At 41.4% G+C, this 19,895-nt stretch overlaps 1 protein-coding gene across 2 annotated transcripts in view; it reads left to right on the top strand.

The window, feature by feature from the left end:
* The window catches only part of Sorcs3 (sortilin related VPS10 domain containing receptor 3), a 570,611-nt gene that overhangs the window by 388,175 nt on the left and 162,541 nt on the right, over positions 1 to 19,895 (top strand). For both annotated transcript variants that reach the window (XM_078052889.1, XM_005333579.5), the window contains one exon: positions 14,074 to 14,138. In XM_078052889.1, the coding sequence (XP_077909015.1) occupies positions 14,074 to 14,138 (65 nt within the window). The remainder of the gene's footprint in view (positions 1 to 14,073; positions 14,139 to 19,895) is intronic.

Genomic DNA, 19,895 nt, shown 5'->3' with positions numbered 1-19,895 from the left:
TGTAGAGGTGAGGCATCATTGTTCCAATGCATGAGTTGTTATGAGTGTCCAACAAGGGGACATGCCCAGAGATTATGTTATTACAGGGGACAACTCACCCTGAAATAGTTCACAGGTGCCAGGTATCATCAGATTACCAAAGGGGGTGCGTGCGGTGGTTGCTGTCTTCTTCATGGGGTCCCCATGTCGCTACAGTCTTTTCCTTTAGTCCTGGGCCTGTTGTTTTCCAGACCCATTTCTACACCTGAACTCATAACAGATGCCCTTTTTGCAGCCACTGATTCCAACCCCAGTCAGGGTCTGAGATAGCTGTAAGTAGTCTGTCAGTGTAGACTCGGGATGGGTTATATCTACTCTGGAATAATGCAGCAGAATGTGTGTCCCTAAGAGTCCTGAGGCAAAGACTAGGAAATTCTGATTTTATTCTCTTCAGAGCAGAGATACAATTAAAAATGTTACCACGGTAATTGGCAACATCCATTAACTTGATGAGAATTGCCCGAGGCAGCACATTTTCCCCCTTTTGCACATTATTAGTCTATAAATACACCTGGTTCCTCTCTCTCTTTCTTTCTTCTCTAGAACTTCTACAAATGTCCTCCCCATCCTCCCAAGCTGTCTCCTTAATGCCCTTTGCCTTTTTAATTAACTCTCTGAATTCTTCTAGCACTTCCAAATGGTACCACATAATCTTGCATCTAATTACATGTGGCCTCGTGGCTGATCTGAGAGGGAGCAGTAGAAGTCGGCAGTACTGAGAGCACCGGGCTCACTGTCAGCAGAACCGAGCATGAGTTCTAGCTCTGCCTTAACTACTGGAGGATCTCTAGTGACCTCAGCTTTCTGAGTGTGCCCTTCTGTGGAATGGCAACAATGACGTCTACCCCAGAGGCTGAGGCTGAGGCCCTTAAAATTAGACAATGATGTGTGCAAACCACTAAGTGCTGAGGTCTCCTGCCTGTTTCCTGCCAGAAGCTCCCTCGTCTGCCTATGACCTATTCTGTCTCTGGTCCTTGCTGAGGTGCAGCTGTAGGCAGGTTCTGGCAACTCTAAGAGAAGCCCTCTCCTGCAGAGAGGGAGCAGGCCATACAGGTGGTAACAGACACCTTGGGGCCCTCACTACTGGGAAAGTCCTCTTCCTTCTCATGCAATCACTTGATTAAGGTCAAGGTGGGGCAGCACAGGAGGATCCTTGACAATCAGAATGGAAGGGATTGTCAGATGGGAGCTCACGAGGCCTTCTTCTTCCACAGCTGTGGAGTCAACAAACATCAGAGGCCAGAAATGGAAAGAGTCCCTGTCTCCCCCAGGTCACCAACCTTGGCACACTCTTCAATTTGCAGAGGAAGATACTGTGCTCAGAAAGGTCAAGTGACATAGTTAAGGCCACTACAGTTAGTCACTGTGATTAGAAACAAGGTCTTCATCTCAATCCAGTGCTCTTTCTACTATATTCCAACACAAGTTAGTGTTGGACACGTTCTACATAACCTATATATTCAAATAAATGTGTGTGTGCATGCAGATGTGTTTCTGTATGCCCCATAAAGTTCTGGAAGCCTAGGTGCAAGTTCATTAAGTATGGCCTGTATCTTTTCACTCTATCTTGTTTGCTGTGGTTTGGACCTTATGTGTCTCCCAAAGGCACTTGTGTTCCAGGCTGGGATCCCAGAGTGGTGCTGCTGAGAGGTGGTGGAAACATGAAGAGGCTGGCCCTATTGGGAGGTCTTCAAGTTATTAGGGCTTGTTCTGAACAGGGATTGTGGAACTCCAGCCAGTTTCTCTTGCTCTCTCAGTTTCCAACCATGTAGCAAGTGGTTTTGCTCTGCCACTTGCTTCAGCCAAGATGTGCTCTCCTGCTGTATCTCAAAAAGCAACGGGGCTGACCATAGACTGAAACCTTCAAAACAGAATAAGCTTTACCTCCTTATAGTTGATGATCTCAGGTGTTTGTTATACTAACAGAACACACTCCCCAAGATCAAGAGAGGAAGTTCTGAAAGTTATGAAAATTTGGAGGTTTAGAGAACTAATTTTCCCAAGGTCACACATTAAGTATAGAATCAAAGTTAGGATCTAGGACCCAGGACTCCTGGCTTCTCTCTTAATCAACTATGTAAGAGACAAAATATTGTCTAAAAATTTATTCTGAGCCCAAAACAGTCCCCAGTGTGATAAGTGAGATCTCAACAAGACTAATTATAACACCCCAAGCTCAAGCTCAAAAGATGATGGGCAGTGAGAGTTCTGTTCATCCCCAGTTGTTTTCCTCATAACGTTCAGAACTTCCTCTCTTGAGCTTGGGGAGTGTGTTCTGTTAGTATAACAAACACCTGAGGTCATCAACTATAAGGAGGTAAAGCTTATTCTGTTTTGAAGGTTTCAGTCTATGGTCAGCCCCATTGCTTTTTGAGATACCGCAGGAGAGCACATCTTGGCTGAAGCAGGAAAACAACTGGGGATGAACATAACTCTTACTACATTTATGGAGATATTCTCACACTGTTGAGAATATCTCTACATTTATGAACCTGTTTCTTTCTCAGATTGCATCCTACCTAACTTTAGTAATCCCTCCACCACCTCTGGCAGCCTGATCTTTATCTTATTGCTAGTCTTTATGTGGATGCACAGGCAACTCTTGGGAAATACTTGTTTTAGGAGCCACAGGACCACACCACTGAGCCCAGAGGATTCACTGTGCCTCATCCACATGTTCCTCTCTTTTCTACTCACCATTGAAGATACACCCACTTTTGAGGACTCCACTGCACTCTGAGCAGAATGTCCACTGTTGGAGTGCATGCCACATTTTCATGCCACTGGTAAGAAAGTCTCATGTTACAGTCTCTCAGACCAATCCTAAAGTCTGCAAAACGAATCCCCTTGACCCAGTTTTGGGGGATGCTAGCCCTGATCTGTTCAAAGCTGTTCACCATACCAGTCTGAGCGCTTCTAGAGAGCTGGAACATGCTCTTACCCATCCTGGTTTCTTCTCTCCTGATTTCCCTTTTGGTACTGGACAAATAGTAGATGCTAAGTACCTGTATATGAGTAAGTGAGATGAACTGTTTAGTTGGTGGGCAATTAGTGCTGTTCTGTCCAGGAGAGATCCAGCATTGTGATGAGGGGGATGGTGGGGAGACCTCCTTCTCCATTCAAGCTCTTGCAGAATGTCTTGACAATCTAAATGTCTCCCTCGGTTCCTCTTGTAAGACTTTAGGACATTTTAGTGGGTACTGCTTTGTCCTGAGTCATATTCTTGTCCTTTGGCTTCATCCTGCCTGAGTGGTCATGAAGAGATAGTAGGTGAACAACAGTGTGAGAGTATCTCCATAAAGCAGTGCTGTTTAGGAATCACATGAGCTCCAAACTGTGCCTTTTAAGCAATATGTACATACACACACACACACACACACACACACACACACACACACACACATACACAAATACACGTATAATTTTAAAAATCATAGACTTTCTAAATGACTTTACAATAAAGGTTATCTTTACATAAATTTGTTTCTAAAGAAACAGGATGAATACATAGTCAGAAACAGATAAATTTGTCCAATGGTACAAGCAGAATAGAAGAGACCATGTAAAATTTTCAGCAACCAATAGTGGCTTTTCATTGTCTCTTTATTCTTGCTTCCTCTGACTCTAGAGTGATCCTCATGGCTTCTGCCTAAATATCCTGCCCTGCAGCCTGCCCATCATACCACCTCCCTTGGATCCTATCACCCTCTGCCATCCTGACTCTTTGATCCCATGCATTCTTCAAGCCTAGCCCCGGTCCTCCCATCTCTGTGAAGCCCTTCCTGATCCAACAAGACTACAGGCTTTTTGAAAGCCTCTCTACCTGTGGCCTCAAAAATTATCTATTAAAGGGACAGTGCATGCTCAGGAGGGAGATAATGGAAACTGAAATACTCCCAAATCAAATGGCTCCTAACATGGATTGTGCCAGTTCTGTGCTATCATTCTTCAAATGCTGCAATGTGATTGGTCTGCTCAATAGGATTAATGCATCTTCTATGTGCCAGCTGTCTTTTGTAAGGTGTGTTATGTAACATGGTCTTGTTTAGAAATATGGAAGCGTTCACAGGAGGGATGCCAGGCTGTAACCCACATGTATGTAGTAAACAAATTTGCCACATGGTGGCTGTCTAGCAACTCGTTGAGTGCTCACACATAGTAGGCATTCAGTAGTTACTTGCCAAAGGATTGCTGGTCTGATTCCTAGTTGAGCAGTCATTCCATTGTCTTTAGGAAAGTTTTCATGGATTCTCTGCATTAACACAATCATGAAATCCCAGTGACCAAAGAAAGCTCAGCTTAACATTAAAACGGTCTTGGCTTTTGTTCACTGAGTTCTTTAGCTGAAGAACTTCCTTATCATTGGGAGGTACCTCCCAATGTATATGTATGGTTTGTCCTGGAAATATTTCATGTGACTGCTTGGTTTGATTCCAACCATCCAGAGCTTAAAAACGTGCTATATTAAATTAGAACATACAGTTTCTTTCTTTTTTAACTGCTTCCCTGGTAGCATTACATCATACTTGTGAACCAGTATAAACCTACATCTTTTATATATATAACTTAAGCAAAAGTTACATGGAAAATACTTTAGTCTGCCATGCAAAATGTAGTCTGATGCTTTCTTTTTCAGTGTCTTCCATTTTATGAGAATTTTTGCTTTGGTCCACTAAATTTATAGTTTGAACTATATAGATTGCAAAACATTGTTCGGATCAGTAGCCCTTTGCAGGGAGAACCAGAGGTTTAAGGGACAATAGTTATCCAGGTCCCATGGGAAGGCCCAGTTCATGCAGAGCAACCTCACAGTAGGTGTATTGGTAATGACTCTTTGGCTACCCAAACGTCACTTAGTTAAAGAGCAAGACAGACAAGAGAAGAAATGCAGGTAGACTTCAGGAAGAACCCTATCCCAGAATCTCTACTGTCCTCTATTTGCCTCTCCTCTCTTGTCTCTGGCAGACCAGCTCAAAGTATCCAAGACAGGTTCCTCCAAGTCTCATGTTACAGTCTCTCAGACCAATGCCCAAGTCTGCAAAACGAATCCCCTTGACCCAGTTTGGGGGGATGCTAACCCTGATCTGTTCAGCTATGGACAGGGAGGGGCAGGTCCACACAGTACAGACAGGACATAGAAGTCTGCACCTAAAATCTGTAATCTGGAGCTAGTGGGCATTTGATAGAGGTGGCCGGCCTGTGTGCGATTTGGAAGAGACACTCTCCAAGTGGCCACCAGAGGAGCCCTGCTCACTTGAGCTGGAGGACATCCCCGAGGTTTTGCTGCCCCAGCGTTTTCACGGGAGGATCACATTTGTCAAGCAAATCACAGATGACTGTGTTTGACAGGCCCAATATTGCTTTGAGGATAAATGGGGAAAATAGCTGCATAATAATATAAAATGAAGACTTTATTCACTTAATTGCCTAGAGATTAATTAAATGAATAAAATCTTTTTCATTATATTCTAGAAATATTTTCAACATTTATCCTACACGTACTGCCGGGGTTATTATTATTATTATTATTATTTGCATTCATGTATTTATTCATCTACTCAACAGATATTTAATAGATGCAGTGTAAGACATGTTGCACGGCAATAGCCAAAGGAAGAGTTTAATTGGATCTAGAGTCTGTCTTTAAGGAGAACATAATCAAGAAGGAGGAAAAACTTAGATGTACAAATAATGAAAAGTGGAGTAAGATTATATTTGAATCCAGATTCCCTCTCTGTGTCCTCATTTCTCACTCAATGATTGGATAATCTGATAACTGAACACCTCCTTTTTCTCTTTTGAAAAGAGAAAAGAAAGCAAACAAAAAAAAGATTATGCTTTGTTGATCTCAAAGTTTGCTTAGGATTAAGTGAGTTAATATGTTTAAACCAATATTTAAAACCCTGGTACAGCAGAGGTGTTCAATGAATATTAATTGCATTTAAGACAACATGAACACATAACATCATATAAAGTGTTAACACATGCTTCTCTTGTTTAAATATTTTACATATATTTAATTCACTTACTTCTCATAAAAAATAATGACAAGAGTGCTATTATTATCTCCCTGTTGTGCAGATGAAAGAGTTTGAGGCATGGAATGTTAAAGTAAATTACTCATGATCCCACAGTTAGTGAGGAATGGAGCCAAGCCCCTGATCTAGGTTCTAGCAGGGGGCTCTATGCTCTTCCTTGTATCTCTGGTGCCTGGGAAGAGATTTCATTGTGGACTGAGGTTGTGTTTTGGGCTTTGAAAAGTGATTCTCCATTCTGACTATCTACAAGGTGCTGACTCCTGTGCGGGCTTCACTCCCAGCTAGCAGTTCTACAAGTGTGACTCGTAACCATCATCATTATGTCATCTGAATATTTCCTAAGATCCATGCATGTTCTTGGCCCCCACCCAGACCTACCAAATGAATGGTGCTGGAGATACATCCCAGCATCTATCCCTGTCTTAACAAGCATGCCAGGAGATTCTGTTGTACTAAAATCACTATGGGAATGAAAGGACTGTTACTCCAGATCAGTTAAACCAGAATTCTTGGAAGGAGGGCCTGCACATTGGTATTTAATATTTTAGACACTTTCTTTCCTAAAGAAATTCTAATGTTCAGCCAGGGTAAGGAGCTTTCTTGGGAAGTGGGTCCTAAGCTGAGTGGAACCATAGCAAGGCCAATGCAGAGGGAATTGGAATGGATATCCCCATTGGAAGGACAACTTATAGAATGAATTGGAGAGATGTGTTGAGATACGACAGGGTGACACCAGTTAATAAAAGTGTACTGTATATTCCAAAATAACAAAGAGAAAATGATCACCACAACACAGAAATGATGGGTGGGTGATATGGTAATTAACTTGATTTAAATCATCCCACATTGTGTACATATATCAAAACATTACATTATACCCCATTAATGCATACATACATGTTTGACTCGTAAATTAAAAATAATATTCATTTAGAAAGATTATTTTGTGGTTACCATGCCTAGCTGACTAGTTGGTCGAGTACTTTGACTTTATTAGTAACTTACTCTCAGTATCTTCCTCCCCATACCCAGTTTTTACCCTGGAATCCACATCCACACAGAGGAAATGCACTGGATTTGGCCCTTCCACTCCCTCCTGACAGCTGAGTGTGTTCTGAAGAGGCCGGGACTGAAGTTCCAAGTTGGATTCTAGGGCCACTTGACACAAACAAGCCATGTCTCTGGGCAGTTGCAGAGGCTCAGTTTTCTGATTTTGGAAGTGAAGGGCTTGGATGAAATGATAATGTTTCAAAAAGTTGCTGCATCTGGCTGCCTTGGAGACTGTCGGGCCTGAGCGAGCTGTCTTGGTTCCTGAGAAGTCCCTGTCTGACCTATTTTACGTGACAGGACTTGAAGACTGTTTGTACAGAGGGCATGGTTGCCAAAAATAAGCTGGAAACCACTCCACCTTTTTCATGTTCTCCTGTCAGTAACATCTGTGAGTGTATGGTTCTAGGAGGGGATTCTAGTTTCTTCCCTGGAGGTTTGATGATGGCTCTCTATGTCCCTTTGTTCCCTACACCCTTGGTCTCAGAACTCAGAGGTGCTCCCTATTTTGAAGAATAACCAATGTCCTTTCCCTCTTCAAGGTTTCAGATGATCCTTGTGCTATTATTGGGCTCATTAATTGTTATCAAATTAGCAACAATAAATTCCCCCAAGTGAAGACTATCCCACACATCATTCAGCTCTGGGTAGTTCTTTTTCCTCTCCTTTCTCCACACCAGGAGAGCAGTCCACAATATAAACATTATCTGGAGCATAAGAAGGCCCGTTAAATCTCTTTAGGACCCCAGAATGCTGTAGGCATTCTGAAATGCTGTAGGCCTATGAAATTTGTCCAACTGAATGAAAGTGTTTTCATCATTTGCCAAACACTATGATTGAATAAACTGATATATTATCCTATAAAAGTCCCCTGAGGTCAAAGATCACATCTAATAGGGAAAAGAAGATGATTTCGACACAGGCATGATTTCTGCACTGCAGAGGAGAACAGGGTGTCACTGGAGACCGTATCAAGAGCCCCTTCCTGGGATTTGTGATGTACAATCAGTCTAGAGAGGGAGAAGCTTCTGAACTGAACCCTGTGGGGGCACGGAGTTCAATACCCAGCATCTCATGGTCATCAGTAGGCACTCACCCAGTGTGGGACTGAGATGTGGGAGAGGGGAAGGCAGGCAGGAGGATGGATCAGCCTATCCTGCCCTTCAAATTAAAGCTAACGATAGCTAACATGTACAGAACTCTTCCTTTGTGCCAAGAACTGTTCAGAGTGTCTACTGCTCAGCTCATTCATCTCGTTACTCTATGAAGTAGGTATTATGCTCCTCCTGTTTGACAGATGTAGAAACTAAGAACTTTTGTTGGCACATATGTGTAAAATGTGATTGGGAGTTTTATTTATTTATTTATTTATTTTTATTTATTTATGCAATAGCTAAACTGTGATGGGGAGTTTTTAATAAAGGCCCTGACTGTTTCTTTCTTGAAGAACCTCGGTAAAATCTACTAGGAAACATTAGTTTTTCCACAATTAGTGTTCGGGAAATCCCTGTGGTAGAAGAATTCGTGGTGGAGGAATTTAAAAATGTTCATAAGGGTTTTCATAGACTGATGTCTGATTGTAACATCTTAACTCTATTTCTTCCCACAAAACTTTGTTTTAAAATCGCTTAATTAAAACCAGAAATATAGCACATCCAAAATGGGCACCATGGAGGACAGCTTACATTTTGTATCAGCAGTAGCATGTGTGGACACGATTTCTCTGCACCGTCTGATACTTTCTAGAAGCTCCCTTCCCTGCATTTTTCAATGGGATGCCTATAAATTCACCTTTTCTTTGTTGCACACACTACCACCACAGGGAGCCTTACCTGTGTTTGGTTATATATTGGACACTGCTACTGGCCATCTGCTCCATCCTAGTCTAATGTTAGCCCTAAAAAAGGTGAATGCTGGAGATGGAAGAGGTGCCAAGGCATTCATGAAGGTGCTTCTTGGCACACCTAAGCCAGCCTCTCATCTCCTTCCCACCAGCCTTGGCAATGCTCCATCCCCTCCTACACATCTCAGCTCCTTCCACCCTCACAGATCTCAAGAGTCAAGCTCAAGCCCCAAAATTCCTTTTCCTGAATGGTTTTTATCTTTCTTTGCAAAAATCTCTACTCACTGCTCTTTTACCATTGACCCAAACTCTTTTTCTATTCCCAGCTTTCCCTTTTCACCAGTTATCACCAATATGAGTGACTCTCAATTGCTGTAGTCAGAACCAAGATGTTCCGTGATTTTGAAAACATGTACAAAATGCCCTCCTATTCCTTACAGTGCTGCTGTGAGGGACTCTGGTTTGAGGGAAGCAGACAAGAGGCATGTTGATGGGATCCTGAACTCTGGGAGGGATGTATGGACCCAAATCCAATTCTTCATCATGGGTGGGACAGTTTACAGGGAAAGTTAAGCACCTGGCTCCAAGCCACCCACTCTGTTCAAATCCTAATTTTACTGCTTCTTAGCTACGTGACTTTGAGCAAGTAGCTTAAGCTCTCTATGGCTGATTATGCCCTTTTAAAATAGGGGGAAAGATTGATTTCTAACTCATAGTTGATGCAAGGATTAAATGAGATCAGCATCTGTATGTAAAATAGTGCCTTGGAACATGGTATACTCTCAGTATCTGAGAACTGTTATTATCATGTGGCTTTAGGCACATTACTTTATCTCTCTTATTATCCTCATTTTACCAAGGAGGAAAATTAGATAAATGGTACCTTCCTTAAAAACTCATTTTGAGGATTAATTAAGATAATGCTTATAAATACTAAACACAATGCCTGACACATAAATGGTCTCAATACCTATTAGCATTTGTCATCATCATTATATGCACTTTCCCAAACATTTCTACAAGTGTATCCCTTCTAACTTCCCCCCTTCCCCACCCCACAAAAACCCACCAGATATTTCTATCGTGCGTTTTTTTGATTGGTCTGTGTGTGTGTGCACATTTCTTAACAGTAAGTTTCCAGAATTAAGGGCTTAGGGCTTTAAGGTTTTGGACCTGATTGTTTCTGCTTGATGAGTGTTAGGTAGTTTCTTGATGCCATAGTGTGGTCCAGAAAATCAGTAGTTGATAGGCTTCTCTGCAGCATTGGTGTTTGTACTGGGAGAGGAAGTGCAGTTTCTGAATGCTTATTTGCTACCTTGTTAGCAGGGACTGCATAGAGTCCAGGCAGTGATTAAATGTATCCAGGTAAAGCTGTGGATTTTTTCCCCCAGTAGGAGATACTTAGCAATGTCTAGAGGCACTTCAGGTTGTCATGACTGCAAGAATGCTACTATATCTAGTAGAGACCTGGGTTATTGCTAAATATTTGTGATGCACAGAACAGCCCCAACAAGGAAGAATTATCTGGGCAAAAATGTCAACAGTGATAACATTGAGAACTCAAGGCTACTGCTGCCAGTACTTCCAAGTGGGCAGTGCCATCTCTGTGCTGGATGAGGGTCTGTGGGCCACAGCTCTGAGTGTGGGGAAGAATGTTCTCCTTCACTAGATATTCAAGTTATTTTGTTACCTCTCTGATTGGCATATCTCTTCCCCTGTGGACCCAGGGACAGAATTGCTTTGAGATTTCTTACTCCTATCATTTAATCCAAAGAAATGCCTAATCTTGAGCTGTGTGATGTAGCAACTGTTGGAGAAATATACTCTCTGCCTTCAGGAAGCTTACTGTCTAATGGACTACATATCAATGAGCTATTGTATTTGCAACTGATGGTGTAAACAAGTAAATGCACTAACACCCTCATCCATAAAGCAGCCTATTGACTCTTGTGTCCAAGCAAGCTGCTCCATCTGGGTGGGCTGGACATGAATGGATTCAGATCTGAATGCTCTCAATGGTTCCTACCTGTATATCCATCTATTTCTCAGCATGCTTCCATTTGCGTGATCTCTAAGGTGTGTGTGTATGTACATATGTACTGTCTGTTTCCTTCTGTATCTTGGGTTGCTTTTTTGTTTCTCTACTTCTTGTCTTGACCACAGTCCTCATTTCATCTCTTCTCCCTGTCTCTTTCCCACTGTCCATTCTCTTTGTCCCTGTATGTCCACATCATTCTTTTCAGGTCTTTCTATTGGACTGGAAACATTTATTGGGGTGACCAGAGAAGAAATAGAATTCTTTCCTCTCTCCTGCAATTGGGCGAATCCCATGGAGATCTCAGTTTTTCTGGCAAGTCCTGATTTCCCAAGCCAACCTACCTCATGATCATGAGGAATCACAGGACATCTTAGGGGTGCAGAGGGTTGGGCCACTGAGCTAGGCCAAACTAGCCAAAGCACAAATTGAGTGGGTAGAACATACAGGATGGGAGGGAAAGGGCACTGAGCCAACAAAACCACAGGTGTTCATTCTAGTGAGCCAAGCCCAGCTCAAGGGGAAACCAGTTTCATCCTGTGTAACTGTGGGAGGGTGCACGATCAAGACTCTTGAGTTCTCTGCATGTGTGAAGGAGAGAGGTGAACGTGAGCTGTTGTCATCTAGGAAAGCTTCCAGGAGGACTTGATTCTTGGTACAGACTTGAGGTTGAGTAGGATTTAGTTAGACGGGAGGGGAGTGAGAAGGCTTGAATAAGAGAACCACTCCTCTGGTTTATTTGTCTTTTTCCAAGCTCTGCAGAGGCAAGGACTTTCTTCCTTTATTAGCAGAGCACAGCATTTGATGACCACAGTCAGGCTGAGCCATTATGGTTCCAACTGTGTCCATGCCACCCTGCCTGTGGTCATGGGGAAAGGGTAGAAGAATGACAACCGAGAAGCCTGTAATCCTGAGAATATCAGCTCTATCATAAAGAAACGGAGACTGCTGAGCAGAGGAGGTGTCAGAATAGTCCTTTCTGGTGTCCTCTGTCCCTGTGTGTCTGACCTTAAGTGAGTTTCACATAGGAATGTTGGCCTCATCACAGGGAGACTGAGTTGTTACATTTGTCAACACAGGGAGCACATAATAGGTACAAGGCATGTAAGTGTTAATGTTTCCAAGATAAATAAGCCAGGGTCCTACCTCTTTAAGGTTTATATCTAAGTAGGAAAGATAGAAATGGTAATAGCATAAGGAATATGATTGACTTATGCAAACAAAGATCCTCAAACTTGCCTGAACATGGAAATTCCCATGGAGCTTTAAAAGAACACTGATGGTCTGGCTCTGTCCTCACAGGTTCTAGCTTTCTTGGTCTAGGGAGGCAGACCAGCCATCAGTATATTTCAAAGCCCACCTACTAGTGGTTCTCATGGGCAGCCAAGTTGGAAGACCACTAGGTAAGGATGCCATGGTATAGCAGAGAAAGGCTCCTGAGTGAGATGAGGGAAGGGAGGACTGCTGCAGGGGTGAGGCCCGGCTTGCTCAGAAGGAGATCTGAGACTTGGCTGGAGAAAAGCAGGAAGGAGATGGTAAGATATGGCGCACATCAGAGCTGCTCTGGAACAGAAAGTCAAGACATCCGTCTATTTCTGAACTAATCTCCGTGTGACATTAGACAAACATAAACTTCTCCACGCCTCAGTTTCTCCTCCAATCAAATATGTCTAATGATACCTGCTCTCCTTACCTTAGGGGTTTGCTGTTAGGATCCAATGAGGTAAAGAAAAACAAAAAGATAGTGTGTCAATGACCATTGGGAAAAATAACCCATTAGAGTAACGCCTCATTTATTCAGCTTCTTTAGGGGGAAAAAAGTAATTTGTATAAGTAAACTTTTTAGATGACTGAAGTATGATCTTTCAAGACATCCTCATTTTATTTTAACAGAAAATGATTTTTTTTTCCCTTTAAAAGATACATTCGCAAACCTGGTTTCTTAAACAGAGAGCATGGGTAGATATCGCTAGCCCCCACTACTTTTTATCTGTGTCTTCGATTCCTTGCCATAGATGTCAAACCCTGAACCATGCTCTAATATAGTAATGCCCAGGGCTATTGGGAAGTGTAGGTGTTTATGGTGTGGAAGATTGGGCTTGGAGTTCTTAGGTCTGTTTTTCATCTATTTTCTATTTGTCTTGCCACCTAGGTATCAGTTGTTGATTCTCACCATTAATCTACTTGATTTCTAACTTGCTGTTTTCTACCTATTGAGTTCTGGCAATCCAGGAAACCAATCTTAAGATGGTGTTTAAAATAGGAATAAATAGACTATGACCTGAGCTTGCTGGAGAGAATGTGCTCTTTAGCACACGATGGGGTAATGCCTGTGGGCACTTTTAGTTGACTTTCTGGGCCTCACTGTGGCTGCATACCTAAGGTGGTAGACAGCTGCTTGGGCTTTTAATGGGGGAAGTTTAGAGATCCACGAGGTTATTTGTAGGGATTCTCAGCCTTCCTTCTTCTAGCTATTGGCCAGAGATCACTAAGTTTTCTCAGTCCAGTTACTGGGAGAATTCTGTCCCTGCCAGACCAGGTTTAAATGTTGTTGTTTGTAAGAAAGGAGAGAGGAAGGGTAAATGGGATCAAATCAGGAGGGCACACATTGAAACCCACAGAACAGGGCAGGAAACAGGGGTGGAGGTAATCAGGAGTGTCAAGACCAAGGAGAAAAGAGAACCTCGCAGAAGGGGGTGGGTGGTGGAGAAGGGCCAAGGACAGAGATTTAGACCACCATCAGTGGAGTCTGTATTCTCCTCCTCCTCCTCCTCCTCCTCCTCCTCCTCCTCCTCCTCCTCCTTCTTCTTCTTCATCACCACCTCCTCCTCCTTCTTTTTTTGTTTCCTTGAGTTTTTAACTCACTAACACTACCTAGGACTCAGGCATTGTGACCATTACAGGTGACAAGTTTCTAAGGCCAGCCACATTGCTGTGTTGCCCGAGCTCCCATGGTGCAGGACAGTCCTGGTTGAGAGAGCCGAATGCCAAATAAGGACCCCAGGTACTTCCACTTTGCCGGCTGCTGTCCCCATCCTTACTGAGCCTCTATCTCTCCCTTCCTTCCCCAGGTCGGTGGCCGGACTGGATAAGGAGGCGGACCTGGTGCACATGGAGGTGCGGACTGCTGACGGATGTGAGTGCCCTGTAGCTCAGGCTAGGCCCCCCCCCCACCCCCAGATCTGCCTGCAGGTCTCTCTCCTCCCCCAATTTGCATTTTAATGGTTTAGGAAGATGAAAAGCCCCTAGCTCCATTAATGCCACATCCATCCTTATTTCCCAGAGTGGGGGAAGAGACTTCCAGTCCCAAGGGAGTCATTTCATTGAAATAAACCCTCAGGAATGAATTTTCTGGGGATGTGAGTTAATGTGATGAATTTTGAGACTCCTGTTAGTAATTTCCTTGGCATCTTTTAGTGTAATTTGAACAGAGATGTCTGTAGCTCATTACAGGTATTTTACATCCGCATGGTGAATTGCAAGGGCTGCTTGATTTAAATAAACAATTCCTTTTAGGGGTCAAGCTTACCAGAAAAAGTAACCAAGCAACTATTTGCAAAAGGGCTCTTTCATCCATGCTGCAGACATTTAGGGATGACCTACTATGTGTCAGGCATTGCTCTAGGCCCTGGAGACACAAAGGTAAGCAAGGCTTGTATTGTCCCTACAGATAAGGGTCTCTTTTCTAGCTATGGAACCCTGAGATTTCAAACAAATGACCTCCTTGCTGCCTTGTGTGGCTGTAGACTTCTCACACAAAATTTAGCTGAAAAAAGCATTATTTTGCACCAATTCCAACATTTCACTCCTTCTGGAAATGATCATAATTGTAGGACTCTTCATTATCAAAGGAAAAATAAAACCAACTTAAGTAAAATATATGAAAATATAATTAGCATCTCCAAGGATAAAAATAGAATCGAATAATAAGAGTGACCCAGAAGAACAGAGATCAAGCCCCTATCTGCCTGCGAGTTGAGGTCGTGGGCTTTGCCACTTTGTAGCTGTTGAGACCAGGAGAAAATTCCCTAACCTCTCTGGGCTGTAACTTCCTGAGAACATTCCTTTAGCCCAATTCAGCTCACAAGGTTCTGGGTTGACTAAATAGAAATAGACTTTTAAGAGAAACTAGGAAACGTACAAATCTTGTAAGAAGATTTCTGCTTTGACCTGGCTGTGGGTGTTGCTATATCATTCAGAATACATTAAGTAAAACCGTGTGTGCTCTCTCCAGGAGAATTCCATTCCAGGCCAACCACAGATGCATGCCCAAAACAGACATTTGGCAAATATGTTGCATATGCTTTTTTTTTTTTTCTTTTCAGAGTCTGAAGGAAATCAGCACCTGTTACTATGTCTCTGACACTCTGCCATCTCCATTCCTCCCTCCCTTCCACTTTGCTTTCTGTCTTTTAATTCTTGAATAAGTATAGTCTTTGAGGTAGATAGCTATGACCCAAACTCTTTTTAATTTGTTTTTTTTTCAAACAGAAGAGCTCTTTAGATATAAAAAGATAATGTCACATACTTAAAGCCATTGATTGTGAGAGTAGAAAAGCCTGGATTCGAAAATTGTATAATTTGACCTCTGCTGCTGAGAAAGTAACGGAGGAGTATGAATGAGCTATGGGGTTGGAGGAGTCCATCAGGACAGCGGAGAGCAGAGTGTTGGTCTCAGGAGAAGACCCACAGGCCATTTTGGGGTGCACTCTTATCTTGGCTTTGCTTTCTGTGTCAACTTTTAAGCCACATATGTCACATTTATGTGATGTACAGCAGTCATCCTATTTTCAGAGTTGGGGAAACTTCTCCCAAAACTTCCCATGTGTTTTCAGGTTCCTTGAGACTTAAGAACCATCCTTTTCTACTGCTGGGCAGCTCATTTATTTATTGTTTACTTGAAAAAGTAATTTCTTACATGACGCTCAAATTTATTTTCTGAAATTCAAGAATTCTGGTTCAAATGGGCACAAGGCCTATGGTGTAGAATCTCTGTAAAATTTTGTGAGACAAAAATTTCAGAACACTTAGAACATTGCCTGGCCTATTGTTAGAAGTCATGAATTGAAAAAAAAAAATCAGTCAGAAATATAATGGGAATAAATATCAGGTATTACACTTTGTTCTGTTCCATTTTTTTTTAGATTTTAAAAGTAGATAGATAATAGATAAAATAGATAAAAGAATTTCTCTCATCCTACTGAGTTGGCTCTCTCCCAGCTTTATTTAGAAAATACATATAGAAAAATTACAGTTTTTAGATATTTTCCAAAAAAAACAATTTTATTTTACAAGGGTATTTTATTTTACCTCCCCTAAGGAAAAGCATTATCTCATTCCTTTGTGGCATGTACTGAATGCTTTCTCACACTCATGAAGTCACACATATACAATACCTCATCATCACAGAAAGGATGTGACAAAGGAGTTTAAATTCAAAGTTTCTGAAATTTGCACAGCTAGTTTTTGATGGAGGGACATGTCTGGAGCAAAAACTTCTTAAATAAAACTTGGAATAGAAGGAAACTTCGGATTAAGGTCCTCTACAAAAAAATCTATAATAGCTTCATACTTAATGATAAGATACCAAAGAGCAGGAAAAAGCTGGGGATAGTCACTCTTATCACTCCTGTTCAACCATATGATAGAAGTTCTAGCCACTGCAATAAAGCAAGAAAAATGAAATGCAAATCATCTCGATTGCAAAGGGAAAAATAAAGCTTGTTCTTCTCAAAAAGATGATAGTTTTTATAAAAAAAAAAAACCATGGAATCCACACAAAACCCTCTTAGAACTAATAATTCAGTTAAGCAAGGTTACAGTATATAGTTACTTAAGTGGAGAAAGGCTATTATTTTCAGCAAATGGTATTGGAACAATTATGGAACCATCCAGGGAAAAAATTAACTTCAACAATGATTCACAATTTATACAAAATTTAACTTCGAATAGAAAATAGATCTAAAACATAAAATTACAAAAATTTTAGAAGAAAATAGGAGAAAAATCTTCATTTCCTTGGATTAGGAAAGAGTTCAATATAGATAAGATGCTAAGAACAAAATAGATAAAATACATCATAAACAAATTGGCTTCTCAAAATTAGAAATGTTTGCTCTTATAAGTTGCACACACTTTATTATTCAGCAGTTCCACTCCTACATACTTAACCTAGAGAAATGAGAAACTGTATTCACACAAAGCCTGTACACAGATGTCAGTAGCAGATTTATTAATGATCTCCAGAAACTGGAAACAAACCTAATTATACTTCAGTGATTAATGGATTAACAAGCTGTGTTCCATCCATAATATAGAATATTACTCAGTACTATTGATATTTGCAGCAACACAGATGAATTTCAAAGACATTATTCTGAATGAAATAAGCTGGTTTCAAAGTGTTACACATTGTATAATTCCATGTGTATGATCTTATGGGATAGACAAGCTAAAGGTATGGAGAATATATGTGGTTTCCAGGGTAGAGAAAGTGTTTGACCAGAAAGGGCTTCATGGGAGTATTTTACAATATGGTGTAACTATTCTGTGACCCGATTGTGGTGGTAGTCACATAAATATACATATTTGCTCATACTTATAGAACTGTATACCAAAAGACTCACTATGTATACATTAGAAAATTAAGACTGCACTAAAAAAATAACAGTGAAATTAAAATCCATGGTGAAAAAGAAATAGAAGGCAGAGTTCTTAGCTTCCTACCTTTCTCATTCATTCATCCATCCATCTGATTCCTCTTTTATCTAATCAATATTATCAGAACTTAAAATCGACATATGCCATGCACTAAAGGGACATTTACGTATATATGATAACATCCCTCTCATCAAGAAGCTTGTAGAGTTATTGGGGAGATGGACAAGTATTTAAATGATTCTAGCATGCTTTGCTTCAATGTCTTTAATAGCGTTGGGCATATATTACATTGAATCATAAATGAGATCATGACTGTTAACCTAAGTAAATTGGGGGAACGCTTCTCAGAAAGAATGCATGTTTGATTTGATGCTGAAGAGATTAGTAGGAATTTATCAGATCATTTGGATGGAGAGAAGAACCTCACAAGTTCCCAGAATTAGGAGAGGGAGTGTGTGCAAGGCTGTAAGTTATGACTTGGGACAGAATGAAGGGAGACAGAGCCAGTAGAGAGGGTTGGACTCAGTGAGAACTTATAGGCCACACTGGACTTGCTGAGTGCACCTGTGTTATCTGCCCAGACAGACAGAAGGGCTGTAATAAGCAGATTCTTCAGGGCCTGGTGGAGGGTTAGATTGCCTTGGACCCAGGGTAGGCACCTGCTGCTGTTCTGCACACCTCTCCTGCTTCATCAAGATGAGAGCCACATTTGAAGTTTGTGTGTATTTTTTTTTTTTTTGAGGAGTGGGGAGAAGTGATCTTTTAGGTGTGTATAACCAGGAAGACTGGAAGCGTAGAAACCTATAATTTTAGTTTTCCCACTGAAAGGCCATGTGGTCCAGAGAAGCAACTAAACCTGTCTAGATTCCTTTTCCCTCACCGTAAAATGAAACAGAATTAATGATTTATTTATTTGTTCAGGGAACAGAAAACAAGATATGCTCTCAAAACGACAATTAAATGTTGCTCTTTATAGTTCCCAGAGCAAGGCAGGGATACTGGAGTCCATGTGAATATCAATATAGAAATTGGTGTTTCCCCTGCATTTATTCCTCCCCGCTCAATTCTCTCCACTGTGCTGAAACACTTTCCAGGTAAGGAAGACAAATGATTCTCAGATTAAGCCTTATACTGACTGGAGGAACTTACTCTCTATTTCTCTCTCTCTCTCTCTCTCTCTCTCTCTCTCTCTCTCTCTCTCTCTCTCTCTCACACACACACACACACACACACACACACACACACACACACAGCCCCTCCACAAATCAATGAGTGAGAAATTCCTGGGGAAAGTTTCTGGAAATTGGCCCTCTACGGTTGTCCTGGTGATTCTAAAGTACAGGAGTGAGAATGACTGCACTAGATCTGAACTTCTCAAACTTTAACAAGCTTCTGCTCATGCTCCATCAGAACTTGTGAAAAAATACATTCCATATTTCTGACAAGCTCTCAGGTGCTTCTTAGGGTCCAGGGACCACAATTTGAGCAGTACTGTGCTGGCCTATGTTAAAGGGGGATATATAGATAAACAGGACATGATGAGCACCAAGGAGCTCCGGGCTGATGGGAGACACAGGTGCATGCATAGATCACTGCTGTGACCTAATGTGCTGAGTTCCAGAGACTCTGATGTGAGTCTCATGGACAGAGTGCTATGGGGATTGGAAGGAAAGCTTGTTCGTCAGCCAGTGATGGAAGGCTCTAGAGAAGACTTCCTAAGTTTCATCTTATGTCTTGAATGGGATTCTCAGGGAGAAAGTGAGAGGGGGAGAACTACACTAGACCTGCTCTGTCCAACAGGAGAGCCCTTTAGTCATACATGGTTATGGAGTCTTGAAATGTGTTGTCCAAATGGAGGTATGCTCTAAGCAAAAAATAGGCACCAGGTTTCAAAGACTTACTATGAATCAAAGAATGAAAAATAGCTTCTTAATAATTTTTATAGTGAGGACATCATGCAATGATTATATCTGGGGGTATATTAAGTTAAGCAAAACATTAAAGTTCACTTTAGTGTTTACTCTTTTTTGCCATTTTAAGAGTTGGTTTCTTTTCTGTTTTTTTTTTAATTTTTTAATTTGTTTTAATTAGTTATACATGATAGTAGAATGCATTAATGCACTTTGATATATCAAAATAGATGGTATATAATTTCTCACTTTTCTGAGCATACATGTTGCAGAATCATATTGGTCATGTAGTCACATATATACATACAGTAATAATGTCCTGT

This window comes from Ictidomys tridecemlineatus, chromosome 1, assembly GCF_052094955.1.
Source record: "Ictidomys tridecemlineatus isolate mIctTri1 chromosome 1, mIctTri1.hap1, whole genome shotgun sequence".
Taxonomy (NCBI): domain Eukaryota; kingdom Metazoa; phylum Chordata; class Mammalia; order Rodentia; family Sciuridae; genus Ictidomys; species Ictidomys tridecemlineatus.
The sequence above is the reverse complement of the archived record's forward strand: the minus strand, read 5'-3'. Positions and strand labels throughout refer to the sequence as shown.